Source organism: Paramormyrops kingsleyae, chromosome 14 (genome assembly GCF_048594095.1).
Source record: "Paramormyrops kingsleyae isolate MSU_618 chromosome 14, PKINGS_0.4, whole genome shotgun sequence".
Lineage (NCBI taxonomy): Eukaryota > Metazoa > Chordata > Actinopteri > Osteoglossiformes > Mormyridae > Paramormyrops > Paramormyrops kingsleyae.
This window is the reverse complement of record NC_132810.1, coordinates 6,702,638-6,729,487: the sequence shown is the minus strand read 5'-3', so window position 1 is coordinate 6,729,487 and position 26,850 is coordinate 6,702,638. Positions and strand designations below refer to the sequence as shown.

Here is a 26,850-nt window from a genome sequence, read left to right as displayed (position 1 = left end):
GTGTGTGTGTGTGTGTGTGTACAAACATCTGACTACAATGGTGAAAATAAACAGGTCAGTCATGTCTGTCACTTCAAGCTATACACATCCAATCATCCATGCAGATGCAGCTCGGATGAAGTTCTACGGTCTTTAAAAAGGACCTGATAAGGCAGATCTTCCAGCAGACTCACATCCAGTCCCTGCAGGTACTTCACGTGGTTCAGGAGCGTCAGCTTGCTCAGTGCCAGGTAGACGGGCACCTGGGCGTCGGCGCTGGCCTCTCCTGCCATGTCGTAGAAGCGTTTGGCCAGGTAGACGTCCTGCACGTTGGAGGGCGTGATCAGGAAGAAGCTAGAGCGTGGCGAAAGACTGCGGACAAAGTGTGTGTGCAGGTCTGTGTGTGTGTGTGTGTGTGTGTGTGTGTGCCCACCTGCTTGACGCCCAGGCCCTCCTCATGCATGTACCCCAGGTTGAACATGGCCTGGGCGCTGTGCTGCTGCTCAGAGGCCAGCCGGTAGTGCATGGCCGCCGTCTCGTAGTCCGCCTCCGTGCCATACCCGTAGTAGTGGTAATCCCCCACCTTTATCCTGGCCACCGTGTAGCCTGTCACCAGGGGATACAAGATAATGTGCTGACCAATCAAAATCAGATGCATCGAAAAAAACAGATGACTCAGGGCAGAAAAGCAACATGAGCTGCAGACCAGTACAAGAACCAATGATCCCATCTGAAACCGGTGCGATTTAACGGCCCAGTGATGCGTTACCCATCTGACACTAAGTATACCCTAAATCCCACAGACCACTGCTTTTCTCCTATTTTCATTCCTACTGATCATCCAATTCAAGAGTGCAAGCGGTGGAATTAAAGAACTGGAAAACTACACTCACACCCACAACAAAGCTTAGAATGAGCTTAGAGCTGCAGACGGGCTCCTACCCTACCCTGATTGGCAGCTCTGCTCCAGTACAGCAGGGCTCGTGGGAACATCTCACTCTCAGGAAAAAGCTTCATTCGTCCTGTTTCAGAACGAGCAGGGGAAACATAGCGTGCAGACGTGTAACTCAACAGCTCCAAATGTTTACATAAATCAGAGTTTAAACTGAAAAATGTCCCACACACACATACCCACCCACCATAATTATACTGAAACCAAGATGTAATGAAACACTGCCCCCTTGTGTCAAGCATACTATAGTGCATTTGCCGGACATACTTTGTTCAAAAATAAAGGCCACGTTGCTCTGGGCGACCTCGTAACCCTGCTCGGCCAGCAGCAGGTACTGCGCCACTGCAGCATCCACATTGCCCTCCTTGAAGTTCCTGTAAGCCACCATGAGCCTGTCTGCCCATCGGCCGCGCTCACACACATTCTTAAACAGCTGAGAGAGAGAGGAGAGAGAGCTAAGCAACATTATGCCCTCACATCCAAGGAAGTCATGGTCTAACAGCAAGTTATAAATCACTATATACACAGGTATGCACTTCACACATTAAGTGATACTAGATTAATTAGAATAAGATTGCGGCATTTCTCCTCCTGGGATTTGACCTTACAACATTCTGATCACACATCTTCAGATCCTCATACCCTGACAAATATTCTAGCAATTAACCTCATACACCACCTGGCCCTTCCCCCCCACCCCGCCCGGGCAGCCCACCTCCACGGCCGTGTGGCAGGAGCGCATGACCCCGGTGCCCGCGGCGTGCATCTCGGCCAGGCTGTGGAACGCCAGCGTGTGACCAGCTTGCGACGCCAAAGTGAAGTACTTCAGCGCCTGCTTGTAGTCATGCTCCACACCAAGGCCATCTATAGCGCAAAGGAAGGGCAGTCTGCTCAGGAGTCAAAAACATAAACCCCCCCCTCACTTCCTGCTAGACTGCTGAGGAGGGAAATTTCCCACATGGGTAATGCGTCTTTTTATCAACTAACCGATCCTCAACCCAGACATTACTTGGACTGGTTTCATTTACTTAATCCTGGGCTATTGCTTTTATGTACTATGCTTTTGGCCGTTTCTGGCAAAGTCTTGGCAATGGCTGGCTGGCTCTCTCTCTCTCGTGCACATAAGTATGTGGCACCCAGCCAACCGCACACAGACGGACCTCAAGGGAAACAGACGCCACAGACAACACTCACTGTAGTACATGGTACCCAGCTGCAGCTGTCCATCTACCCAGCCCTGCTCTGCTGCCTTCTGGAAGTACTGCAGCGCCAAGTCGAAGTCCTGTACAGAACAGGCGCACGCATCGACGCATCAGCAAAACGGGCTCCATGCCTGCAGCTACACCGGGCAGGATTAAGCCAGAACAGGCTCACGTTTACGGGTAGCATCCCGCTAGGCTTACAGACACCCACCACAGGCACGCCCCTGCCGTGTAGATAAGCCATGCCGAGCCCACTTTGCCCCACTGGGTCGCCCTGTGAGGAGAGACGGAGAGAAGCTCAGGTCTCATTGGGGGGGGCACCCATGTGGCTGCTTAAGGGGATCACTCACAAGCTCAGCTGCCTTCTTAAAGTAGTGCAGGGCAGTCTCATTGTTCTGGGGGGTCACACTGCTGCCTTCCGTGTACATCTGTGGGAGAGGGAAGAGACTACCATGTGACCGCAGGATGGCAGGTCCGTGACATTGTCTTAAACACTCACCATTTTCGTACACAATGTTTGAGTTTATACTCTGAGATCCCCTTCTCCCCCATTTAGAGAGTGTGAGCTCCAAACAGTCGACCATCACCGCACCCATACAGGCGTCCACCACCCAGAACACTCCTACAGATCCCAGAGACCCATGGGGAGCAGAGCATACCTTTCCCAGGAAGGCCATGGCGTGACTGTTCCCGGCTCTCGCTGCCTGGCTGAAGTACTTAAAGGCCCTCTGTGGGCGGCACACAGGTGGGTGGTCAGAATTAGGTGCTCGTAACCAATCACACCGCTCACAGCATTTGGAAATATAGATGATTTAAAAAAGCACAACAAAAATCACATCACATTAGGAAAACTGCCTCATGCAACAGCTTGAAAGTGATGCTCATCATGAATACTGAAAAGTCTGTAGCCCATATCAGCCACTGCTTGTTACCACCCAGCACAGGAAGGCCCACACAGGTGGAGAACACTACCTCATGATTCTGCTCCACCCCTCGTCCTCCGTGCAGGTGCAGCTGCCCCAGACCCACCTAGACGAAGACCCAGACACTGCTCGTTATTTGGGCAAATGAAGCATCAAGGACCATTTGCTGTATTTTCTGACCCCACTAGATGGTGCTCTCTGTTCCTAAAAGGCTCAAAACATGCCCCAAAGTAAACCAAGAGCACCATCTAGTGGGGTAAAAAAAATACAGCAAATGGTTCATGAAGCTGCATTTGCCCATCACTACTGCTCGTCAAATACCTTAACTTACCCAGCCCTTCTGAGTGGTGTGAGGGAGAATTAACCAAGAACATTTCACACACCTGGGCCTGCACATCCCCCTTCTCTGCCAGGTACTCGTAGTACTGGACAAGGTCCTCCTCCATCCCGCTGGATGTCCCAGGCTGGTCCAGCTCATCCAAGAAACGAATCCGCTGCACTGCTCTGCCACCGGTCAGAGACACCTCACTAGCCACTGAAGACACGGACACACAACACGCAGTACATGAACACAGCAGGACTTAGGTTTACAAGTTTATAAAGAGGCAGCAGCACACAAACCCTTGTCGCATCACTGCACATGACTAAGGAGCACCATGCAGCACTCAGCTTCAGAATGTCACAGATCCATTTAAAGCTGCCAGCTGTACCAGTGCTGCGGACCTGGCAGCATGTGGGGCTTCTCACCGTGTCTCGCCACTTCACTGTAGTGCGTCAAGGCAGATTCACAGTTCTGGGGCACCCCGACCCCTGCCCAGTATCTGTACCCCTACAAAATGGTCAGGGGGAAAGACTGAACATAAGGAATTTACAAAATTGAAAGAGGGCCATTCGACCCATCAAGCTCGTTTGGGGAGAACTTAACTAATAGCTCAGAGTTGTTAAAATCCTATCTTGCTCTGATTGAAAGGAACCCAGGGTTTTAGCTTGTGCTACACTAGCAGGAAGACTATTCCATTGGTGCCAACCGGACCCTGATGCCACCCATTAGGCTCAAAGAGCCAAATGCCAAAGCAATGGGTCATCAGACTTACTGACAGAAGTGCTACCACAGTTTGAGGCTGGTCCACAGACCACAGTGTTACATAGGAGACAAACTCACCAGAGCCATGTGGGCTGCGAGGTTCCCACCCAAGGCTGCGAAGGTGTAGTAGACCAGAGCCTGAAATACAAGCAGTTACCAGGCAAGACTGACATTCATCACGTTTACGGCATCTACGAAGCTGGAAAGGTCATCATACCTTTGACTGGCTGGAGTTGACCCCTAGACCAGCAGCATACATAAACCCAAGAGCCTAAAGGAGTGAATGAAATGGAGGAAGACCAGGAAAGTTCATGAAAGTAGCCAAAAATATAACAACAGAGGTGCATTTTTGGACTAGTAGGGCTGCAAAATTCTGGGAACTGTCCTGTTAATTCCTATATATTCCCATTAAATTTCCATGGAAAGCTTCCCCAGCATAACTTCCCATGGAATCGAATGTTTCTGGAAAGTTTCCAGAAATTTTCTGCCCCTTTGCAACCCTAGTTCTAAGTGGGTCTAGCAAACTAGTCAACTATCTAACTACCCAGAGAAAACAGTAAACATTAAGCAGCAGTTATAAAGCGCAGCATACCATTTGGGCTTTGGGGGAACCCTCCAGGACCAGCTTCTCAAACATGACCTTTGCCTGCGAGATGTTCTGCACCAAGTATTCCCCAAGCAACATGGTGGAGGCCACCTTCTCTGTGGCCTTGGTGTGGCCCATGTGGGCCGCCTTCACCAACATCTCATACCCTCTAGAGAGGAAAGAGCTAAATCAGTATCCATTTTAAAAAGTTTGCCTTTGAATACTACTGATTTCTCACGCTGTCAAATTGCTAAATTTTACCCCAACCCCAAGTAAACTACAGTTACGTGCACTGCGATCCTAGTTAAACTTAAATCTTTGATAGCTGAATGGGAATCAAACACAGAGCGTAACGGCAGGAGGTTCAGCAATTTAGAAACGGCATGCTCTAATTAGCCACAGCACAGCATGAGAGGCTTTGAGGTCTAAACACTAACAGTATCAAATGATATAGTGACAGTAAACTTGACTGCACACACAGAAATGCCCCCCAAAAACATGCCAAGGTAGATGCTGCATGCTTATCAGACAGAGGAGGCTACCCGGCAAGGCATTCACACCCCCGTGAGGGGCAGCCTGCACAGGCCTGAGGTCAGAGGTCATAGGTCACGCACTCCTTCCCCTGGCTGCTCCTGTCGATGATCCTCTGGGCCTCCTGGTAGACCTCTTCTGCCTCCGCCACCCGGAGTCGCTGCTCTGCCTGCTCCTGGGCTGTGGGCAAACAGGGCACTCGGTAAGCATGCCTGCAGCACAGAATCACCAAGGTAACACTTCATCTCCATCAGCAAGGCCGTGTACCCGCATGAAAGGGCCGGCAGCTAATGTCACAGCGAAGCAGTAACTGGATTTACAACAGAACATTCATATCTAATATATGCAACTGAAAAAACCTTCAAAAAAAGGTGGCAATGTAGTGCATGGTAGTTGGTTCGAGTCCCAGCCTCCTCCAATTTCTTATGAACAGTATGCGGCTAAAACTTTCTTCAGGAGTTATCGCCTTTGCCTCGATACTTCGGCGCAGAGATCGGAAGTCGTACTTTCACAAAAGCCCCATTTCCTGTCGTGGTCATAGTCGTAGGTGGTAGCACACCAGAGCCGCCCGTCGCTACGGCCATCGGCAGTGCAGTCAGAGTACTCCCTCCCCAAAAACAGGAAGGGGAACTGGCAGGGGTCGCCATCACCAGTACCCCCCAACGTCACAGGAACTTGAACAAGCAGCAACACAAGGGACATACATTGTATCACAACGTTCACAACAAGCGAGGGGGGGGGGGGGCTTCTTAGAAAGTTTGGCCCATTTCTACAGACATTATACATTATTAATAATTTTATTATCTGGATATCTAAGAATATTTTAAGCCTACCAGATTACATCATATCTTGAGATATTAAGCTGCTAATTCTAGACACTCATATTTACTTTGCAAAGCATTATATGCACTCAGTAGTGAAACTCTACATCTGAATGGTTTGTGTCTAATATGAGCAGCAGGTGTTCAGGAAGTTAAACCAAAACCATGTAACCATGTTAGACAGAGAAATAATACTCAGCTACTTAACTGCTTGGTGATCAAAATGATCCATTTCAAATGTACCTTCACGGAACATACACTTGTATGTAGCAAAATAGTGGGGGTCAAATTGATTTAATGTAACCTGTCTGATGATTAAATAGCAGAAATGGTGTAAACAACAATGATAAAAGAGCATAGCACTTCACCAGAAAAATGTGAGCTCTCACTGTACAGGTCCTAGAGCCCGTTGAGGACACTCACCCTGTTCTCCTGGGACATGACGGGGGGGCAGGTCCCTCGCACCCGAGTGAGAAGGCGTCTCACCGTGGGCCTCAGAGCTCCGAGGGGAAACTGACGATCCAGCCACGATCGCCGCTGCCGCTAACAGGTCATTCTGCTTTTTGTTCTGAATCGAAAAGGCCAACGAAAAACCACAAGAAAAGAGCACAAGCAGAAAATAATACAGCTTAAGTTTCTGCAACAATATACGGCCTCAGAAAAAGGCACGTTGAGCATATATCACAAATCAAATGGTATCTGGGTCATCTGTGACTTCTCCTGGAATTTGCTGATCTGTCCACTCCAATTCTGGGTTTGGTGTCAGTGCTCTAACAGGACCATAATTGCTACTTTTTGGCTAAATATGTACACAGGCACACAGAAGAACCATATTTATATACATTTCCAACCAAGAACTTCAAACAAGAACTGAGAACAGTACTGTTCTCCGTTTTTGAATACTTGGTTTCCTACACAAGATTTTATGAATTGTTCTGCTCTTAGCAATATGTGATAAAGCCGGTCAAAAAGAGAGCGAAAACTAATCTGCAGACCCGCCAGTTGTGGGTTAACATTAAAGCGCCTACGGTGAAGATTCAGTGTCACTCAGAAAACAACGCAGCAAAATGAGTAATATAAATACAGCTCTTAGTATGCTACGTATAGCATAAGCATTTTAAATATTTCTCTGTCGCCGGGCAAACTGACATTACCTCTGTTTCAGGGGCATCACTCAGATCTGCAAAAACAAAATGACCCGTACTACTTTTGATCAAGTAAAAAAATGCAACCACACGTGGTAAAAATCAATACCCGATTATCTTGCCGATAGTAGTCTGTCAGAATTAAGACATTGTTCAAAATAGTAAGAGAATATCTGTCTCGTTTATAATTGTATTTAGCCATAATATATATAAGTATTTTTTACCAGCTGTAGTTACATGTTGGCTAGTTATTACTCACCAGCTGTTACTCCATGTGACACAGCAAACAGCAGTACGAATAAAACTGCCGTATTCATGACCTTTTGCATTAAAGCTTGCAGATAAGCAACCATGTTTTAACGGAATGAAGACTTCACAGTAAACGATATTTGACTAGGCAAACTTTGAACTTTAGATTCAATATTCACTGACAATATGCAATACACATGCCACTGTCTCCGCACTCTCCATAAAGATAAGTCGGTTTCAAGGCGTTTTATTATTTACAAACTTATATTAAATTTTTGATAGCTGCGCTGACATTGTTTATTACCCGAGAAACAATTCGTTGCTTTACCATTCAAACCGCCTGACACAAATGCAGCGTAGATGTTAGAGTTTGACCAATCATCGTTCCCCCGCCCCCTATAATAGATTATCCTATCATTATGCCCGACGAATGACATTATCCAATAGAAACGTCACACACCAAAGTCCCTGTCCCTGGGTGGTGATGGGATTGAGCAAAATTAACAAATACACGTCACTTCGCTATTTGTCATGCTCCTGCACGTGGACCAATAACCTCTGCCTTTGCAATATTTTTTAATTTTATAGATACAATCAATAACAAATCGGTTACAAAAACGTTTTTCACAAACGATGAAATATTTGTTGAAAAACTCAGTCATCGATTTTGCTACAAACTGAGATTAAAACTATTACTTAAGTTTTTCTACTGGTGGCCGTTCATTCAGTCAATTACAATTCATGAAACTGTTGGTGACATCCTAAATGAACTAAGCAAGAAATTACTTCATTTCACATATTTTTATGTCCTGTCAGTAGTTCCTAAATTCGGGGTTTACTCAGTGCTTGAATGCTGCTGAATAATTTCTGAACATCATTTGTCCGAATTTTTTTTCCTGAGGTGCTGATAAAACATTAAAGCGTACGTCACTTCGGATCTTAGTCACGGAACGTAAATTATGATAATTAAATATGATCACGATTACCTGATAGTTCAGTGTCCTTGAATAATTAAATAACGGAATCCCTGATTTATCTTAATTAAGTTAAATGGGTCTTTTACGATAGTTTGAGGTCCACAAACCAATGTAAATTAAGGTAACGCATTTACCTTTCCTATTCACGAAGGTGTAACGATGATGTTCTTCATGAAAAAGCTGTGTAATGTTATTTAGTATATATGCACAATCAGGGGAGTTTCTAGCTATTGAAAATACCAGGAGCCAAGTCAAGTTTACCTGGGGCTTGACATTTCTTTTTTGAAGGAAGGTTGTCATCGGGGCTAAAATACTTGGGACTAGGCTTAAAGTTCACGGGGCTATATCCCCGAGTGATCGGACCTAACGACGCCCATGTGTGCACAATATATGCATCATGTTTTCATAAATGTCCAATGAAACGTCATTGAGCATCTTTGGTATAACAAGCGTTCATAAATCGACATCCACAAAAAACATTTTGAAAGGCATTTGTTTCTAGCGGTATTTTTGTCGTTGAAATATCCAGGAAACGGTGTAATATGACTTTTCCAAAAACTTTTCGAGATATTTCGATGACAATTTTTGATGAAATCAATGAAAGCGTCCTGCGGTGCATTTACTTACCAGTCCGTGGTACTTCCTGTGAAAGATAAACAAATGGAGCTGAACACAAGGACCCGTCAAAATCTTCAGAAATGTAACCACACACCGGGATTTCAAATTCAAGATGCCTGGACAGAAAAGAAAATACAATGTTCGCTTTCCACCCGTAAGTTAATCTGTATGTATCTCTTAAGGTGGATGTCTGATTTAGACTTTTCGGATCCCTACTAGCGTGGGTTCATGACATGGCGTGTCTTAGGAACTTCTAACACCTGATTTCTCCCGACATCCGCATCCCTTCGCTCAAAAACCTCACGTCTTCATCGCTTCTTGGACAGGGTCGCATCAAGAAGATCATGCAGAAGGACACGGAAGTGGGAAGGATTGCAACGGCTGTTCCAGTTATTATTTGTATCCTCTACGATGTGACGACGCGCGCTTTCATCAATTTCCTCAGATGAATGGCACCGCATGTAATATGAAATGACTGTACCTGGGTATGGTTTTTACCTTAGCTTTTGCAATCAGCCAGAGCCCTAGAGATGTTCTTAAAGTCTCTCTTGAACAAGACTAATCAGATCACCCAGTCAAAACACAGCAGGATCATGACTATAGCCCATATGTAAGTTTTTGCATGGATGAAATGCCTGTTCTCTCACTTCACATTTATAATAGATACTATAATCGTCCTGTATGTATTCACTTGAATACATAAGTGTCCTTAAATGAGAAATAATTTACCATATTGTATTATAAAGCAGATTTTTCATTTCTGTGGGTGGTGGGGTTGATGTCATTCATAGGAAGCAGTGTATTGACACAGAGAAGCTCTTTGACTTCCTGAAGGACCTGGCTGAAGAGTTCACAGTGCCGGCTTCCCAGAGGGACAGTCGAGCCAAGGGGAAGTGGCCAGCCCAAAAGTGGAGAGCCTCCAGTCCGCCCATTTCAGGAGGCAAGGGGAGACAGAGGAAAGTTGCTCTGCGGTTGTGGCTCCTACTAGAACTTCCACAGTCAAACAATCTGGTAACTTGTGGGCCTGTAATAAAAATTGAGTTGTTTCATCGTGTCTCTTCTAGGAAGAAATGGAAGGACGTCCCAATCAAACCAAAGCTGCAGAAGCATGTACAATGATACGTAGAACACGGAAAATTTGTGGGTAATTGTTGTATCGCATAAACGGATAGAGGTATTCTGACTTGGCTTAAATGTGGTTAAGGAATATTATTTGGCACTTCACCTTGCCACGTCATTTTCATTATTTGATGACTCGCCCAGAGCTGCACACCTTATTTGGAGACATAAAAGGTAAGCAGACTTTTCTTGGCTAGATTGACAAAAATGAGGTGTGTTAATCCCATAAGGTGGTCAGAGTAGTCAACAAAATGGCACCTTTTTAACCCCTAATCTGACTGAGCAGTAGTGTGTGTGTGTGTGTGTGTGTGTGTGTGTGTGTGTGTGTGTGTGTGTGTGTGTGTGTGTGTGTGTGTGTGTGTGTATTTTTTTTTGTTTTTAAGAGGATTCATCTGGCATGATGTACAGGTGTTGTCTTCTGCTGCTGTGGATGTTATGCGTCACACCTATGAACTCTGTCAGCAAGGTGGTCGTGGGAACCTATTAAGCACCTCTTGTTAATATGAATGTGTTGTACCATTTGGTTCGCATCGAATTTTAAATATTCTAATTTTTATTGGTGTCAGTGTGACACAGTATAATTATTCATGAAGTTACATGTATTTTTTTCTTTACATATAAAACTGTCAGAGAATAATCATTTGTATAGATCCCCCAAGATAATTTACTTGTAAAATTTATTTTGTATTTTTTCATTAAGAAGGGGATATATTGGCTCAGACATTACTTTGGATATATATTTTTTTGAGTTCATTCTAGAGGGGATGTTAACTTTCTGTTTTTGTGTATGTATATAGTATTGTGGTTGAGGGTTCGATGTATACCTCTTCTGGGGGAAAAAAACTGCCAATTAATTATCAACTAAGCTCTCGATGCGTGGTTTTCAATGGTGCATCAGTTATAATTCAAACATCCCATCCAGTATTGGGTGCTCCACCCTGTGCTATAACCACAGAAACATTCTTTGTATGCTTTATGGAGATTTGCTGATTGTTGCGGAATTCTTGTTGTGGTACCTGTTCCGTGTTTATGGATTCTGGAAAAACATGACAAAGGAGCATTCTTCTTTGCACTTTCTGTATGTTTATATATATATATATATAGAGAGAAAGAGATATATAATCCCTTTGATGTTGTATATTTTTACTGATGTACATTTTAAATTTAGAGCAGTGTTTGATGTGTTGGTTAATTTAACCTTTTGGTATAAACTTCGGCCCAAATACAGCAGGTATTTTATAGATATCAGTTCAGTGTACATTAGTCATACTTTAGTCTTTTCCGCTGTGTGATATTTTAGGTCTACTCCTTTCATGTGCACTGTATCCCAGCAAAATGTTAATTGTAAATAGATGGTTCTTTAAGTCATCATACAATGTTACAGAAAATGGATGCATTTTATAATCATGAAATCCATTACAATAAATGCAAAAGGAAAAAACAGGGAGAATAACGTTTATTGTTTGGCCACCAAAGGAAATCTCATTACACAACGTGACAAACGGAAAGTAAAGTATGAAATGAAACTGCAGGCTGTGCTGTTGCCATACGGACCTGAAGGCTACCGCTCTGGTAGCAGCTCCTAATTAAAGCAGAGCCCAATGCACTATGCTTCCGTTACTCAAGTTCCCTGCACCCACGACAGATCAGTCAGATCTGAGCTGCAACTGAGTCTAATGTACTTCAGTTCTTTACAGACCATTTTCATCGCTACTCATACTGACCTGCAGTAACCGATACAAATCCGATTTGCATTATTAAAACTAAACAGAATACAGTACCAAAAAATATGTGCGTCCACAGAAACAAAGACTGAATGCCCAGTTAGGATTGTTTCAGTAATCAAGTTGATAGTTGACAGTACTTACAGGAACATGTGCATGAAATCTCATTTAAAAACAACAGTTCAGTAAAATAATGTCTTAACAAGTACAAGTAAACAGAGAGGATGCAAGTCTATTCTTTAACACTTTCAAAAGACTACTCTAATCAAAAGAACAATACAATCCCTAGTGGTTCACGGTTTCATATTCCATTTCATGCCTGTCACCAAAACGCAGAACTGTCTGGAGCCGCTGTACGCATGTGAGGATTCAATCTTCAGTCCACAAGAGCACAGTCCACTCACGCTGGTTCTGCAGCAGTTCTAACAGAAAAGACTGTGCTAAAAACGAAAGCATTTATGCACACACGTTACGAGCAAAAAAACACTCCTTTCTCCTGATTTTTTTCCCCCCAAGTTCCAAGGTCACATGAGGAGGAAATGACATGATACAGTGCGTCTTCAGTAGAGCCGTGATCCGTAACCAAAAGTTTGTTTGATGCCCTCAAAATAGTACTGCTGCCACCCGTGTCTCGTCCTCTCCTCCTCGTTGACCGGGACCCCTCGCAACTCCACCGCCAACTCTGTCTCATTGCCGTGGTCCAACAGGTTCATGGTTACTGTCGCATAATGTTCTAGGGTTAAGCAGAGGAGGTGGGCTTAATGAGCATTTGAATCATGCAAGTCATCAATAAAGTGCATTACTCATGCACTACTGCTAGACAGTAAGTGGCATGGCATTTAAGGATGCATACAAGAAACGTGCCCAAGGTGAGGCACTTCTACTGTACTGCCAAGCCAGGTATGTGCCCAAATGTCCAGCTTTTTAAAATCACCATTAATTAAGGTAACAGTAATCAGTAATAACTGCAGAGATGCTTCCTGGAGAGTAATGGCTTCTCAAGATAACAGCTAAATTAACCCTTGACCTACCACAGGGCCAGGTGTTGTATCGCCATTTCATGACTATTTTTTGTTCTGGAACCTGAGAGAAAAACGGGAAAAAAAAGAAAGCAATTTTATTTGAAAGTTGGGACTTCTTTCACCATGAATGAGGAATGAGAGCGAAAGCGTGTACATCCAACACGGCACGCTCACCAGCTCCTGGAACTCCCCCAGGACATTGCCGTCCAGCAAGCGGAACTTGCCCCCCTTCTCTCCGTCCACCACCGCAGTCGCGTGCGTGAAGGCCTGCACCAACTGAATAACAAGCTTTGTTTGTTAAAGGTACAACTTCACATCAGTAGTTAAAGCACAAGACAGCGTCCCAGTATTAAATATAAGGAAGAGTGTGAAATATAAAGCAGGCCATATAAACTTCTGCTGTTCCTACACAGAGAATAAAATGCAACCCTAAGCCTTTTTCCACAGGACTGCCTTTACACTTCCATCTTGTTCTGCATGATTTGCCTGAAGGATTGGACTCCAGTCTTCTGGGTAAATGAAATAATAAAAAAAAACTCGATCTATTCATTCATATTATGCTCCTGCCTGCTACTGAGTAGGTCTTAAAGCAGGTTTAAAAAGAAATACCATATAGGTCATTAAATCCCCAAAACGTTTTTTAAACAAAATAATTTGCATGTGGCCACAGTGTAAACCAGTAATGGGAAGATCACTTTACAGCACTATCCTGGCAGTGGTACTTACCTCCTGCTTGATGAAGACTCTATAGAGCTCCTCCGCCGAGGTAAGGAAGGTGTCCTTCAGGCTGACCTTGCAGGTAGGGATCTTCACTCCAGTACTGGAAGCAGCAGCTGAACTCACAAATCCTATCTGTGACAAGGATTTTAAGATGTGGGAAACTATTGTAAAACCTGCCACTAGTGACATTTTGTGAAACAGAGGGTGATACAAAGTCCTTTGAAGTTTAAGTACATAAGGGAATACAATCTACTGAAATTTCTCAGAGCGCAAAGCATCCCTCAGTGAACCAGTGTATTTACCATAGCAAATACATCACTGTATTTGCTATGATGCAATGAAACAGGCCTTCATCTATTCTCATGGAAACAGCTTCTGTGAATATGGGCACACACTTTTGGAAAATAAGTATGAGGGTCTATCTCCAATCTGAATGCACAGTTTTGTTACTATGGAAACAGCACAACTGGCATGAAAAACTTGCAGCCAATTCTTGAGCAGATGTTGACATCTCAGAGTTTCAGACTGTCATTAGGTAATTTGCAGGATGTTCTTACCATAAGACCATGACTAAAGTACCATGAGATAAGGGTCAAACCTAACTACTCTGGGCCTTATGCAAACTTCTGCTAGGGTCCTAGAGTGAATTTGGAGGGGCCGTTCCTTCATCCTGGCTCTAGACTTCATTGTCACTGGTAACCTGACCCACCTGGGTCTTGTCCACTTTAACTTGAGCCTGTGACTGCGCCTGTTTGTTCACACCATTGGCCGTAGGCAAGATCATGCCTTGAGTGAACTCTGGAACGACACAAAGCTATCAGGTTACTATTAGTATTTAACACAAGAACCTACCCAGCCCCGGAAACAAAGTTTGGCCGAGTCTGACAACATGCATGGGGTCACCTGTCTTCAAATAATCCACGTAGCTCCCGAGTGCAGCTCGGATTTTAGCAGCTCCTTCCATTTTCATGAGGACTGGGAGAGGTGCGTCTGGGTCACCTTTGGTCACAGTGACCATTATCTGTCAGAAAAACAAGAATTACATTTGTGAGGTTTCATATAATTCCACCTCACACCAATACCTCCACTTCCAGGTTAGCTTCCAGCATCAATAAATTTCCTATGATGCACAACATTTTCCATCCATGATGCATGAGAATTAAAACCTACGTCCAGGTCTTCCATGTTATTTTCATCGGAGAGGTTCGGAACCTCTATGATCCCTTTGTATTTGGCTCCAGTGTTAGAAACCCCTGCCAAAAAGCAGACAGAAAGAAAACTCTTGTGATGTATGTGTACAATCACTGACAGCACCCTCACTGAATCCAGAGACACTGTCAGGCAGAACTTACGACACAATCATATAATCTCCTTGGAATCCAGTGGACCAGAGAACAAACATGGTTTCTTTGACCTCTGTCACTGACTATAGCCTTAGAGTACTCCATAGTACTCCTATAAAAAGCAAGATTTACAAAAAAATTACAGAATTATTGTATGCAACCTCTCTAAATCACAAAAATCATACAACCAGACACAAATGTGGCTTCTTCAAATGACAAATCAGTTACACCAACACTTCGAATTGTGATGTTCCAATAGTCACTGATAATCAATTTGACCTATACAACTTTTCAAGGTATTGACCATTTGCACAGCATCCATAGATGCACTCTCTAGCTCCGCAACCCTGAGAGTTATTCTATTATTGTGTGTGATATTGTGTGGATTTGTTTGTATTTGAGCAACTGGATGCCTAGATTTCCTAAGGGATCAATAAACTTTCTATCTTTCTATCTATCTTTCTATCTATCTATCTATCTATCTATCTATCCTCTGCCAGCTTTTGCCAAGCACACCGCCTCACCTTTCCAGGTTGCCTGGACGTCCCACTCGTAGAAGAAGATGAGCTTGCCCTTGCGGTTATTGATGGAGGCCTCACCCTCAACCTTGCTAACTTCCGTGACTCCACAGCTTCCCTCCTCGCTCTCTACACGCACACCAGAGAGCAGCTCCTTCAGCTTGTCCGATGACCAGTTTGTCACATCCCGCTCCGTCCTTCAGGGGCAGAACACGAATGCACGAGATTATGTAAACCACATATGCAGAAGAATGGACATAATATGGGCAGTCAGACATCAGTGATATTACTGTTATACTTAAATTGTGCTGTTATACTTGACCATAATGCTCCGTAAACCCAGGAATAAATAAACATCAAAACATTCCTGCATAACAGTCATTTTTATAGTAAAATATTAACCATAAAGTTTCGTGAGAGGTGTTCTACAAAGCATGTGGCAGAGTACAGATCAACATAACCACACATATTTAATAAGAGAAAACAGGAGAAAAAATATATTATTTAAAGAGAATTCAATATTTATTAAAACAGAAAGGAGGAGCAGATATGAGGGAGCTTTTCCATGGTGGACGATTTCCTGTAGAACCCTGGCAGTAAGGTATCATCATCGCGTGTCAAACACTGACTTCATCCCAAAAGTGTGGCTGTTATTGCACACATCCGAGACACTGTGTATGGTGCAGAGCAAGTATATCTACGCCGTTACACAACGACAGCTGCAGTCGCCTCCGCGCCCGAAACCGGTGCTCCCTCACCAGTGCCAGTTGTTAACGTTAGTCGCGTCGGCTCTCTCCTCTACGATCCACCGAGGGTCTCCTTCTCCCCATTTGGCCATGGTCTTTTAAAAGGGAAGCAAAATGATCGGGACCGGCTATACAGCCAAACGGCTCTCCAGAAATATCCACAATTGAAATCAGTGCAGTAATCGGATAATTAAATTCTGGAGCTAGACACTGCGTGACAACACAGCATCTGTAGAGCAGCCGGCAAAAAACCCGTCGTTTTCTAGAATGCTCCCGGTAGTGCTTCTAGCTCTCCGTAGAAATTACTGGAAGCGGAACTACGTCACCCAAACATTGCCCTCAGACATCTCCTCCCGACAGTTCGCACGAGACATCACATCATCCGTTCCAGTGGATCCATGGAAAGTACCTTAAAATAAATTATAATAAACTATTAACTAAATACATACGTTGTTTAGTACTATAATCTTAACACAGAAGTTCTGTATCTGGATAAATTGTCACCTCACCCAGGGTATCACTGCCTTGTGCCCGTTTAGAAAGCGGTTGAATGGATGGATAGATTGAAGTACTGTATTTAAATGTAATATATACTACATCTCCCAATAACCTTATGCGCACGTATCACGCATAGCCCGACGAGTTTACGGAAAACAAGGAAGCGATTGTGGCGTACTCGGGATATGTAGTTTAACTTTAGTGAACTACCGTTGTGTTTGACGATTGGTTGATTAAAGAATACTACATCTCCCAACGTAGACACAATGGTTGTGTAGGCTTAAGCCGATTGTCAGTGACGGGTGTGTTTCAAGGTAAAAAACCGTTTTCCAATTAAATAAAGATATATACGACAGAAATTTGTGTATTGTGGTTATGCACAGTGAAAATACTTTCAGTAGAATGCTGTTGTTTAGATGTTTTCATAGTGGTAATAAAACGGCATTTCCTAGCTTGTTAGAAATGTGGAGACATTCGTACCATTGTAAACAATCATTTTGACAGAACATTGACATGTCTCCCATTTGCTCTGTAACAGTTTTTTTGGTTTCTTCCTATAAAATGCTTTGATAGATTGTGGGTTGTAGTATCATGCCCCGATTTAAGCCATAAAAGTAGACGTTTAAATACGCATTTCCGCAATTTGGTTGTTCGCTTGTTACTATATGTAATAAGAAATGGAGATTCCACAACACTATTAAAAAGGTTTCGTAAGCAGCATAGGTGCATAACCTTCATGCATTATTCAATATTTGATTTAATCAAAGAAGCTGCATTCAATAATAATAATTAATAATAATAATAAAAAACGGTTGCAACCTTTTGATTATTACTAAATAGCTAGGTCGTTAGAGGACAGGAGAGGACAAACTGACAATCACTAAAATTGTTTGCTTCATCGACCATGGTATGTAGGTGCCTTTATTGTATTATAAGCAATACTTTAATAACAATTTATCGAAATATAATGGATTGCTGTTAAAATGTTGGTCATAGTAGCGGCGTATGCTGTACTTAAGAGCAGCACGGTTAGTTTATGTGTTGAAATAATTTAACAAAATAAATTGACATCATGGGTTTAAAGTCACCAGAAACATTTTCGAAAATATTTGCCAATGAAATGCTTTTTACTTTTTATGGTTTTACTTACCCTATATTCTGCTTTGTAGCTGTATTGTAGTCAGCAGTACAATATAGAAGCACAAATAATCTGTGTGTTTCTCCCCCAGATGATGAGGAGTAAACCTGATGAAGATGATTACTGGAATAGTTCGAAGTTCAGGGCCTTCACCTTTGATGATGACGATGATGAGTTTTCCACTGTGAGAGTCTTTTTCTGTGACCAGTTGACCTGATGAGTTATCTGCATGTATTAACGTTGAATAAAATTCAGCCTTACCAAATGTCAACTCGCACTTTCAGTTGAAAGAGTCTAAACGAGCAGTGAACAGCATCGTGGTCGACGACGATGACGACGACGATGAAGATGATGTGGAGAAAGTCAGTTGGAGCGGCGAGCCTGTTGGAAGTATGGTTTCTTGAAAAAGGAGATAGACCCGTCCCAGCCTGGGGTTTATATGCGTCGGTCATGTTTGATATTTTGTTGTTTTGCTGGTGGTCTGGCTGTAGGTATCTCCTGGTCTATCAAGGAAACCGCGTCCAGTGTCCACGTGGGTGGGCAGGACCATGGATTTCCCAAGATTGACAGCACACCCTCTTTACCTAGGCAGGGCTCTGGTTACTCGCTCAGCTCTCTCTTCAAAGGTACAAAACTTTCTTTTTGCTGCAGGGCATAATTACCCATTCAGTGTGTATTGTTTGGGCTGTATCACAAGTTGGGCCGCTTAGCACGCTCTTAACTATGAATAGCATCAAGTAGCTTCTGTAATCTGGCAGAGCTGTGAGCCATTCCTCTCATTTCCTCTTGGTTCATTGTTGCCCCTGAGGGGCAAATGGGGAACTGCATGGTGTATAAATTGGCCTCATGGCTGAAGGATCACTCACCGGGCAATAACTGTTGGTTCTTTTGTTATGCAGGAAGACCCAAAAGTGGTAGCATCCAGGCTATTTCTGAATGTAAGTGTTTCGTTCAAGTTTATAGATTGTGCCGTATAGATTGTTTCAGTACAGCTGTGTTAAAAATGTGTTTGAAAATTGATCGAACGGCACAGCGTTCCCTGACGTTCCCTCGCGAAGTTTTGCACCAGAGCTGCGGAAGCCGAAGGCAGAGTACAAGGTAAGTAAGCCTGTGCCGCAAGGGCAGAGTACATTTATTTATTCAGCATGTTCATTTGTTCCAAGCGACATATAAGTGAGGCAAACAATACATAACAAGCATAGAGTAGCATGACCGTATGCGCGTCACTTGGAAACACCTCCGGCACGATTTAGGCTACAATGTCCTATGAGCACAACTGGAGCAGGTAGCTGGATTAGGACCCTAACATAAAGGATGTGGTTCAATACTAGGATGCTGTGCTAGCTATATTGGTGTGTGGGGTATATGAAGAGTCATCCTGTAGAGAAGCTGAGATGCTGATGTGGTGACATGATACTGTCACTGACAGGACTACAGTGACTGGAGTCCAGAGGAGACTGTCCGGAGGATGCAGCGAGGAAAGGTAGATACTATCTTTTTAAAATCACTAGGCACTACCTACCTTTAACCCATGAGGTTCCATTCATTTTAGTCATCTTATGGTTCTGCACATATGACATTTTCAGAGTACTTTTAAAATTCCACCTGTCACTTGGTCGGCCTTCTATTGTGCACTTGGGTTCCTCACACCTATTTTTCAGCTAAATTTTCCACTTAAGCCAAATATTTCAATACTAAAAATGCTTTTACTTTTGGTGGTCATACCCCCCTCCCTCCTCATGGCTTCCAGTCCTACCACCTTATCCAGTTGCCAGGGAATTACCTGAGGTTCCCACTGCCGGTCATGTGACTTGCACATCTTCCAGTCCCATCATGTTTACGCCATGCATTCTTCTGTACCGGTTCGTTCTGATGCAGGCCTACTCCTTCGAGACGTTCCGCTCCCTGAAGGACAAGATGCTGCTTTTGGACGAGGCCGTTCATGCGAACGACGGAAATGTCATCACCGCGGTGTGTTGAGTCGGGCAGTTACGATATGACTGGAGCGTCTTTCGGAAATACAGACTGTCTGGCATCTTTGTCACGTTTACTAAAGCCATACACTCTCTTCTCACAGGTCCTCATATTTTTAAAGAAGTCCTTAAGTAAAGGTATGAGGTCTTTCCTGATGATATGTAATATTTGAGTTCCTCTCCTTGCCGCTTTTTCACTGTCGGAGGAGGGAGCAGAACTTGTTTCTGGCTGTGGGTCTGTAAATTTCTTTGGTCCCTTGCCCCCCTGTTCTTTGCTTTTATGGCCATGTTTGTGGGGGTCGACAGAAATTCTCTCAAGGGAGCTGACATCAAGGGAAATAGCCCTCCGGCACTATATTCACTACCTGAAGGAGATGGGAGAGCAGAAGTCACTCGTGGAGCTTCTCAAGTGAGTCAGCGAGCAAATACATGTTCACCTTGTAAACCGAAACAGCATATGGTTGCAGACCATCAAGTTTAGATTTCACCTCATTGATCTGAAATACATCAAGCATGTTAACCATAATGGTGTGTGTGTGTGTGTATATATATGTGTTTCATGTGTGGAATAACTCTGTGGCTCCTCAGTTAGCTATGGAAGGCATCCCATAATCCACACCCTTGTCAACATGCTTGTTTCCAGGTCATTGGGCCGGACAGAGGACATGGCGGTATGTAGCCACTGAAACCACACTGCTTAATCGGGCCTCCGGGACCAGCCCAGGTTGACCTCAGCTCTGAATTAAGGGTTATTTATTGTGCAGCTTCTCCAGTACAAAGAGCACCTCAACATCAAAGATGAAGTGCGGAAAAAAGAGTACCTGAAGGCCTGCATTGGGTAAGGACTGTGTACGTCTTTTTACTGTTTCTCCATTAAGGAAACTGTGTGTATGTATGTGTAATGCCTGTAAGGCTGTCGACTCTGTTGCAGTCTCCCCTTTTCACCAGAAGATGCCAGCCATGTCCAAGATCACTACACGCTACTTGAGCGTCAAATTATCATAGAGGTGAGACTGCCATCATCCTATTAGTGGAGATTAAGAAATGGAAAGTCAATGTGGTTGCGATGTGGTTTCTGTTTCTGTGATTGTGGTGGGTACAGTTTTAATGGAGGGGGGTTGACTCTGCGGCACTGTGTGAGATGCTCTTACTCTGTCCTTGGGGAAGGCTAACGATAAGCAGGCGGAGAACAAGGTGGAGGTGTTCAAGAAGCACCCCCGGAAAGCTTCCATCCTGAACATGCCCATCATCACCACGCTCTACTACTCTTGCTTTTACCACTATGGGGAGCCAGAGGTAGGAGCTTCGGCCATGTAGGGTCTTTCCTTCATCGTATGTCAGTCTCTGATTGGTCCTCACTCACCCCACCTGCCCTGCATTGTCACAGGGCACGTTCAGCAGCCCCGCAAACATCAGGTCAACTTTTAAGGTAAGAGTGAGTATTTGAAGAGTGTATGTTGTCAAGTTTTCTGGCTGGTTACATAGAGAAGAGAGGTGTCACTGTTTAGCTTCAGTAGGAAACTGAGCATCAGAGGAGGAAAGCTCAGACCAAAAAGTATAGACCAAGATTTTGTTTTAACCGACCAGTTTAATATAAAGAGTCACAGTGACTCATTTGGTTGATTGAAAGAAGATTTGTATTTTCTTGATCTGAATTTTCCACCTCTGCTGAGCACCACTGACTCAGAGAATCCAATGTGGGTGGGATGCTGGCTGTGGACATCCCTGGGGATGATGCAGTGTTTGAGAATCCCATTTGAACAAGAATAAAGGTAAACTGTAGGACTGTCAAATGGCAGTAAGATCCTGAGGTGTAAAGTTCAGGTCCAATCCACAATCCTGTTGTGCAGTGCGTGAGGTGAGTGCCTGTTTCTGTGTGTGCGTGTCTGTGTGTGCGTGTCTGTGTATGCGTGTCTGTGTGTGCGTGTCTGTGTGTGCGTGTCTGTGTGCGCGTGTCTGTGTGCGCGTGTCTGTGTGTGCGTGTCTGTGTGTGCGTGTCTGTGTATGCGTGTCTGTGTGTGCGTGTCTGTGTATGCGTGTCTGTGTGCATGCAAGCATCAGTTATCTTGTGGTGTGTTTCATAGCTGTAGGTTCAATATGAGTAACTGTTTTTTGGAAGTCACTGAATCACTTTTCAGCAGTTTTTTCTTCTGAGTCATTATTAATTATACATCTGCACGACACCCCCCTCCCCCAACACCACCTCTACAGATTTCAGAAAAGCAATACTTCCTCACAGTTCTGGGCGCACGTGCAAAACTGAAGGAGTGGTTTGATGTAGACAGGCTTTTCACTGCCAAGAATTGGTTTGGCTACACTAAGAAGAAGTCCCCCATTGGGTTCCACAGAGTAGTGGACATTCTGCAGAAGAACAATGCACCAGTCCAGGTAAAGTCTCCTTAATGTATGGGGATTGTTCCTTTTTCATGTTAAACACTAGGGGGAGCTCAAAAAACATTTTTTTTTCCTGAAGCCATCCTATCAATATCACAGTGCACTTTGTGGTGCTTTGATTTTTTTTTTTTTTTATTTAAAGTGACTGTGTGACTGTGTGGATCTAGCTTTCCTATCTCACAATGGCTTTTGTGTGGACGTGTAACCTCTTTTGCAGGTCCTGCAGGAGTATGTGTCCTTGGTGGAGGATACAGAGCAGAAGATCAGCCTGGCTCAGAAATACAAATGTCATGACATTGTCATTGATGTGAGCTTGCCCTTTGACCAAATAAACCATTTTCACTTTTTTGTATTACATAAACCACAAGATGTGATTCCATTTGCCAGTTGATGCGTTGTGTTCAGTGGTGCTTTGAACCTCTTAGTCAATGTGACCTGTTGTTTCCACCTTCCTTCAGACTTACAAAGACCTGAAGGACCGTCAGCAGCTGATCATATACCAGGGAAAGGTGGAGAGGAACTCGCCTGAGGATAGGAAGATTCAGGATCTCCTTAACAACACGGTAAGGGAGCGACAGAGGTTACGTAAGTGGCTTCCTTTGACGCCTGGCCTGGCCTGCTCAGGGACTAATCCATGTGGATCTATTGAGAGTGGCCTGTTTGCTCTTTCTATCCTCCACTCAGAGGATCGCAGAGTCCATGTTTATCGCAGGTGTTTAATCTGGAAGTCCTGGAACTACAAAAGTAGAACAGTAAAACGTCTTTGCATTTCACCAAATATACAAGCTATTTCTCAGGATGGGGCATTTGCAGGAATTGTTTGCTTGATTGGATTATAGGGTAATGCTTTACATAAACTGGACATTCATAATGCCTTTATAATGCATTTGTAGAACATTCAGTGCTCCTTCATAATGCATTCATAGAGCATTGTTGTTTGTTATTAATGAATGCATTGTGAAGGTGCAGTTAATGGTGTGACACTCAGTTACCGGTTATAGCAGGGCTGCCAACTCTCACGCATCTGGTGTGACACTCACGCCTTGAGACTGTCACGCTCACGCAAAATTCTGTTATAAACCTAAAATTAGCTACATGAAAAGCATTGGGGTAGTTTGCGAACCCCACAGACTATTTACAAGGTTACATACATGGGCTATTCCACTGAATCGGTGCCATTTCTGCCCCCAGGACATTATATGTATAAATATGCATGAAAAGTAGCTTTATAATACATGTTTTTTATCAAAGTGTCCTCATTGCAAATTTAAGATACATAATAGGGCTGGGCGATATCATATCGATATTGCATCACGCATGTGCAATAATCACCAGGGCTTCAGATGACAGGTGCAACGTTTGGCCAAGCGCCAGCTTTTCAGTGAAATACGGACATTTATTTACACCCACAATTTAAACAGTTTAATAGCATGGCTAAAATATTAATGAGGCTTTGTCTGATGTCCAAAAGTCATTATTGGTATAAATACGGCATATCATTATGCTTAATAAATGTGTCAGACTTTGAACTGCAAAAAGTACCACCACACCGGCGATATCTTTTTACGTTGTTTATCCACAAGATCTCCTCTTTTAAAAGATGTCCTGTCTGCTCTTCTTCACTGCGACTTCAGTGCATATTACCAAACCGTACCAAACCGTAGTATACCAAACCGTAGTATAGCAAAACAGTATTATGTGGGGTGCTCCACTAATCAAATTTAAGAAACATAAAGTTTATACAGATTACTAACTTTTGGGGATCACAAAACGCATCTTATTAATATTTAAGCCACACTACTAATCCTCTTACCTAATTATGGCCGTAAATTAATGTCCGTATAGCACCGAAAAGCTGGTGTCCGGCCAAATGCTTCGTCTGTCATCTGAAGTCCTGGTGATATAATATCGATATGATATCGCCCAGCCCTAATATATAATGTAAAACATTGATTAAACCTTCCTATAACACTGAAAAAATAGTTTGTCACCTGTGACTGTTCACTAATTCTACACTTCACCATGATATATAATGATTAAAAACCTTCAAAATCTTATTTTGTATTATTGTGACAGTATTTCCCATTTATATTTCAAATACAGTTTCTGTATAGTACATCAGTAATATGCTAAAATACACATTTTAGTCGTGTCCCAAGGTTTTCACTTGGTCCTGTAGGTCTTCATACATTTCAGCCCCTAAAAAATTTGACATATTCCACAAATGGCTTGTTCAGCCGGAACTTGCTTTAAGACCACAGAAAAATCAAAAGTAAGTTCTCCCACTTTCCTGTATTTTTGATGATATTGTAAGTATGTCTCAGGCAGTCAAACTCAATGCGCAGTCTTGTTACCTACATTATTTATTAGATTTCATTTACTTGTTTGTTTATCTATCTGTTTATTTATTAGATTTTTGGTAAGTTACTTGAATGTGCTCAATGTTATCATACTATTAGGTTTGACTGTGGTTCGTGAATTTGTTAATTTTACGATAAAATTCAGTCATGTTACCCATAAAGAGAAAAGTACATCTTGGACGCATATATATAGTGATTTTTTTAACCAGAAATATATATTTTTGAACATGTAACCAATCATTTAAAATACACATTTTATTGAGGGGAACACAAAAGAACTAGTTGATATTATATAAACAGTTGTTGAGGTTTTGGTAACAGTTTTGAGATAAAATGCAACCATCTTCCATTCATAAACCTTGAAAAAAATGAAATGTAGTTACCAGTGCACATTCTGAGTAGTTAAACATGTGTGTTATTAGATTCAATATTGAAAAAGATGAAAACATGCAATGTAGTCCCATTCGAATGGGACCGATTACGTAGAATCACCCACATGTAAATGCGTATGCGTGTGTGTGCAGACTTGTCTCAAATTGAAAATTTCACTCCAGCCAGCTGACCAATATTGGCAACCCAGTTATAGTTACAGAATTATCGGTTTGACAAAATGAGGACTGTACATAAACGAGATGTTCGTGACATATGAAGGTGAAGAGGAGGCAGATCCAAGACCCTGCAGATATTGTTGCTGCAGTCAGCCCAAAAAATCAACCCTGTTAATCAAATAGATTGTAATTGAAACGTGTGCTTCCTGTTGTGAAACGGAAAGTTCATTTTTGCTGTAGTGCAACTTTCATGCAACATTTTTTCTGTTCCGTGTTTCTGTGATCCATTTCGTCCCCAAGTTAGGTGTCTGATATCATTTGTGAGTCTGTTGTCTGCCATGGACCAGCTTCCCATCCAGGTTGCCTCTAAGTCGTGGCACAGCCTTCCGGTTCAGCAGTTATGGAAGATGGATAGATGTTATCGTGCACATAGTCAGGTAGTAAAATAATAGGTTTGTGCCCTCCTGAAATTAGGGCGGTTGTCCACTGCACCAGGCACTCTTAAAAAGTACCAAACATATGGTACTTCAAGGTGTTGGTGTTCCACTAGTGTAAAAACTGTTACCGCCGCTGAATGATGCAACGGATGGTATCTTGTACTGTTTTGAAAAATGGGAGAAGTAAATTAGACCCCGGCGACATTAAAACCAGCATCGAATGCTTACACACATGCGATTATCACATCACAAAGATAGTCAACTGGGTTGAGATCAGGCTTTTTCTTCATATTGTCTGGACATTATTGTGTGGGGGGTTTAAGTTTCACTAGAACATTTTTAGTTTGTCACAAGAAACAAAACTTAGCAAGCACTGCAATTTAATGATTGTTCCTTTTCAGGATTATCTTGTATATGTTTTAAAAATCATTATTCATTACTATTCATTATTTTCATTTATGTTTAAATCACTCAGATGGGTTTGTGAGAAATTAATTTTTTAGTCCTTTTTTGCTTTCTAAATATCCCAGTATTTATTACAACAAAATCACATTGTGATATTTAAATATTTTCCAATATTGTGTAGCCCTAGTATATTATAGCGCAGACCGCGGCTGTGACCCGTCAGATCAATGGCTGGACCCAAGATTTATTTCTGGCTTCAGTACTGGATGGAATTTGTGTAACCTGTGGCCTGAGTTGCGTGTGTCTGAATCTCCTGAGTGGTTTCATTTGTTTTTCAGCAAATTCGGTGGAAGAACTGATCAGCTGAGTCAAGGTGCCCCTCAGGACAGCGCCAGTAACTCTGCCCTAATGCGTCCCCGAGGGCAGCTTGCTGCTCAGCCCACCTGAAGCTTCCTTCTGAAGCTTTCTTTTGAGCAACTTCTTTTTTGTTTATTTTGGAGACGGACCTACTGCGTGAATAAGACTGAAAGAGTGTCACTCGGACTGAACGACCCTGAACATTCAGGTGATTTTTCTGTACATTGAATCTCCACAGAGGACCTGTTTTTTTTTTTTTTAACGGAGTGGCACCTTGCAGAAAACGACAGAAAAATGTGTATTGGAATGAGAAAATGAATATACCGGTGCTAAAGTGTTATGAGTATTTTCTGTGACATTTTATTTCTGTGAACATTCCACTACAAACCAATGCTTATTCTTTTGATTGAACAAGAATCCAAACACAGGTTATTTAAAAAATGGTTTGGTTCAGTCAGATTAAAGTTTCCATGAGATGGGA

General features: G+C 43.0%; 4 protein-coding genes across 10 annotated transcripts in view; 2 read left to right on the top strand and 2 right to left on the bottom strand.

Moving 5' to 3' along the window:
* The window catches only part of sel1l (SEL1L adaptor subunit of SYVN1 ubiquitin ligase), an 11,732-nt gene extending 2,252 nt beyond the window's left edge, over positions 1-9,480 (bottom strand). For 2 of the 5 annotated variants that reach the window (XM_023802212.2, XM_023802205.2), the window contains exons 1-21: positions 9,328-9,480; positions 9,077-9,183; positions 7,233-7,258; positions 6,502-6,646; positions 5,764-5,931; positions 5,341-5,437; positions 4,733-4,895; positions 4,358-4,411; positions 4,219-4,278; positions 3,804-3,885; positions 3,440-3,591; positions 3,106-3,162; positions 2,793-2,861; positions 2,484-2,561; positions 2,345-2,407; positions 2,126-2,213; positions 1,647-1,795; positions 1,199-1,364; positions 927-1,001; positions 413-585; positions 174-302 (exon numbers count right to left, since the gene is read on the bottom strand). In XM_023802212.2, the coding sequence (XP_023657980.2) occupies positions 174-302; positions 413-585; positions 927-1,001; positions 1,199-1,364; positions 1,647-1,795; positions 2,126-2,213; positions 2,345-2,407; positions 2,484-2,561; positions 2,793-2,861; positions 3,106-3,162; positions 3,440-3,591; positions 3,804-3,885; positions 4,219-4,278; positions 4,358-4,411; positions 4,733-4,895; positions 5,341-5,437; positions 5,764-5,931; positions 6,502-6,646; positions 7,233-7,258; positions 9,077-9,183; positions 9,328-9,413 (2,187 nt within the window). In that variant the 5' untranslated portion in view covers positions 9,414-9,480. Of the gene's footprint in view, positions 1-173; positions 303-412; positions 586-926; positions 1,002-1,198; positions 1,365-1,646; positions 1,796-2,125; positions 2,214-2,344; positions 2,408-2,483; positions 2,562-2,792; positions 2,862-3,105; positions 3,163-3,439; positions 3,592-3,803; positions 3,886-4,218; positions 4,279-4,357; positions 4,412-4,732; positions 4,896-5,340; positions 5,438-5,763; positions 5,932-6,501; positions 6,647-7,232; positions 7,259-7,482; positions 8,093-9,076; positions 9,184-9,327 lie in introns of those variants that run through there. The other 3 variants (XM_023802210.2, XM_072699175.1, XM_023802208.2) reach the window with 3 other exon arrangements.
* LOC111838844 (dr1-associated corepressor) lies at positions 8,590-11,629 on the top strand. The gene is made up of 5 exons (XM_072699179.1): positions 8,590-9,221; positions 9,394-9,466; positions 9,584-9,677; positions 9,859-10,007; positions 10,132-11,629. The coding sequence occupies exons 1-5, from the start codon at positions 9,180-9,182 to the stop codon at positions 10,191-10,193; spliced, it is 420 nt and encodes a 139-aa protein (XP_072555280.1). The 5' UTR covers positions 8,590-9,179; the 3' UTR covers positions 10,194-11,629.
* On the bottom strand, positions 11,626-16,818 carry ahsa1a (AHA1, activator of heat shock protein ATPase homolog 1a). Its single transcript, XM_023802219.2, has 11 exons — positions 16,769-16,818; positions 16,586-16,668; positions 16,272-16,354; positions 15,520-15,710; positions 14,823-14,905; positions 14,556-14,673; positions 14,362-14,450; positions 13,659-13,784; positions 13,107-13,208; positions 12,942-12,993; positions 11,626-12,643 (listed from the first exon to the last, which is right to left on the bottom strand). Exons 2-11 carry the CDS (start codon positions 16,631-16,633, stop codon positions 12,471-12,473), a joined length of 1,065 nt encoding a protein of 354 aa, XP_023657987.2. The 5' UTR covers positions 16,634-16,668; positions 16,769-16,818; the 3' UTR covers positions 11,626-12,470.
* On the top strand, positions 16,622-26,850 carry vipas39 (VPS33B interacting protein, apical-basolateral polarity regulator, spe-39 homolog). 3 transcript variants are annotated; one of them, XM_072699177.1, is made up of 19 exons: positions 16,622-16,660; positions 17,987-18,079; positions 18,180-18,285; positions 18,387-18,521; positions 18,795-18,833; positions 18,929-18,993; positions 19,325-19,378; positions 19,774-19,866; positions 19,973-20,006; positions 20,175-20,277; positions 20,512-20,539; positions 20,633-20,706; positions 20,800-20,875; positions 21,036-21,164; positions 21,256-21,297; positions 22,080-22,256; positions 22,480-22,569; positions 22,721-22,825; positions 26,351-26,850. In XM_072699177.1, exons 1-19 carry the CDS (start codon positions 16,658-16,660, stop codon positions 26,369-26,371), a joined length of 1,467 nt encoding a protein of 488 aa, XP_072555278.1. In that variant the 5' UTR covers positions 16,622-16,657; the 3' UTR covers positions 26,372-26,850. The 3 variants fall into 3 exon arrangements, with proteins under 3 accessions (XP_072555278.1, XP_072555279.1, XP_072555277.1); XM_072699178.1 differs by lacking the exon at positions 16,622-16,660 and adding an exon at positions 17,001-17,071; XM_072699176.1 differs by lacking the exon at positions 16,622-16,660 and adding an exon at positions 17,314-17,664.

Coding starts and splice junctions, on each gene's coding strand:
- LOC111838844 (XM_072699179.1), top strand. CDS start 9,180: ATGCCTGGACAGAAAAGAAAATACAATGTTCGCTTTCCACCC. Junction 9,678..9,858: donor ATCATGACTATAGCCCATAT/GTAAGTTTTTGC, acceptor TGTCATTCATAG/GAAGCAGTGTATTGACACAG. Junction 10,008..10,131: donor CAGTCCGCCCATTTCAGGAG/GCAAGGGGAGAC, acceptor TGTCTCTTCTAG/GAAGAAATGGAAGGACGTCC.
- ahsa1a (XM_023802219.2), bottom strand. CDS start 16,633: ATGTCTCGTGCGAACTGTCGGGAGGAGATGTCTGAGGGCAATGTTTGG. Junction 13,785..14,361: donor TTAAAGTGGACAAGACCCAG/GTGGGTCAGGTT, acceptor TCCTTGTCACAG/ATAGGATTTGTGAGTTCAGC. Junction 12,644..12,941: donor ATACAACACCTGGCCCTGTG/GTAGGTCAAGGG, acceptor GCTTAACCCTAG/AACATTATGCGACAGTAACC.
- vipas39 (XM_072699177.1), top strand. Junction 18,080..18,179: donor ACGATGATGAGTTTTCCACT/GTGAGAGTCTTT, acceptor TCGCACTTTCAG/TTGAAAGAGTCTAAACGAGC. Junction 21,165..21,255: donor ACCACTATGGGGAGCCAGAG/GTAGGAGCTTCG, acceptor GCATTGTCACAG/GGCACGTTCAGCAGCCCCGC.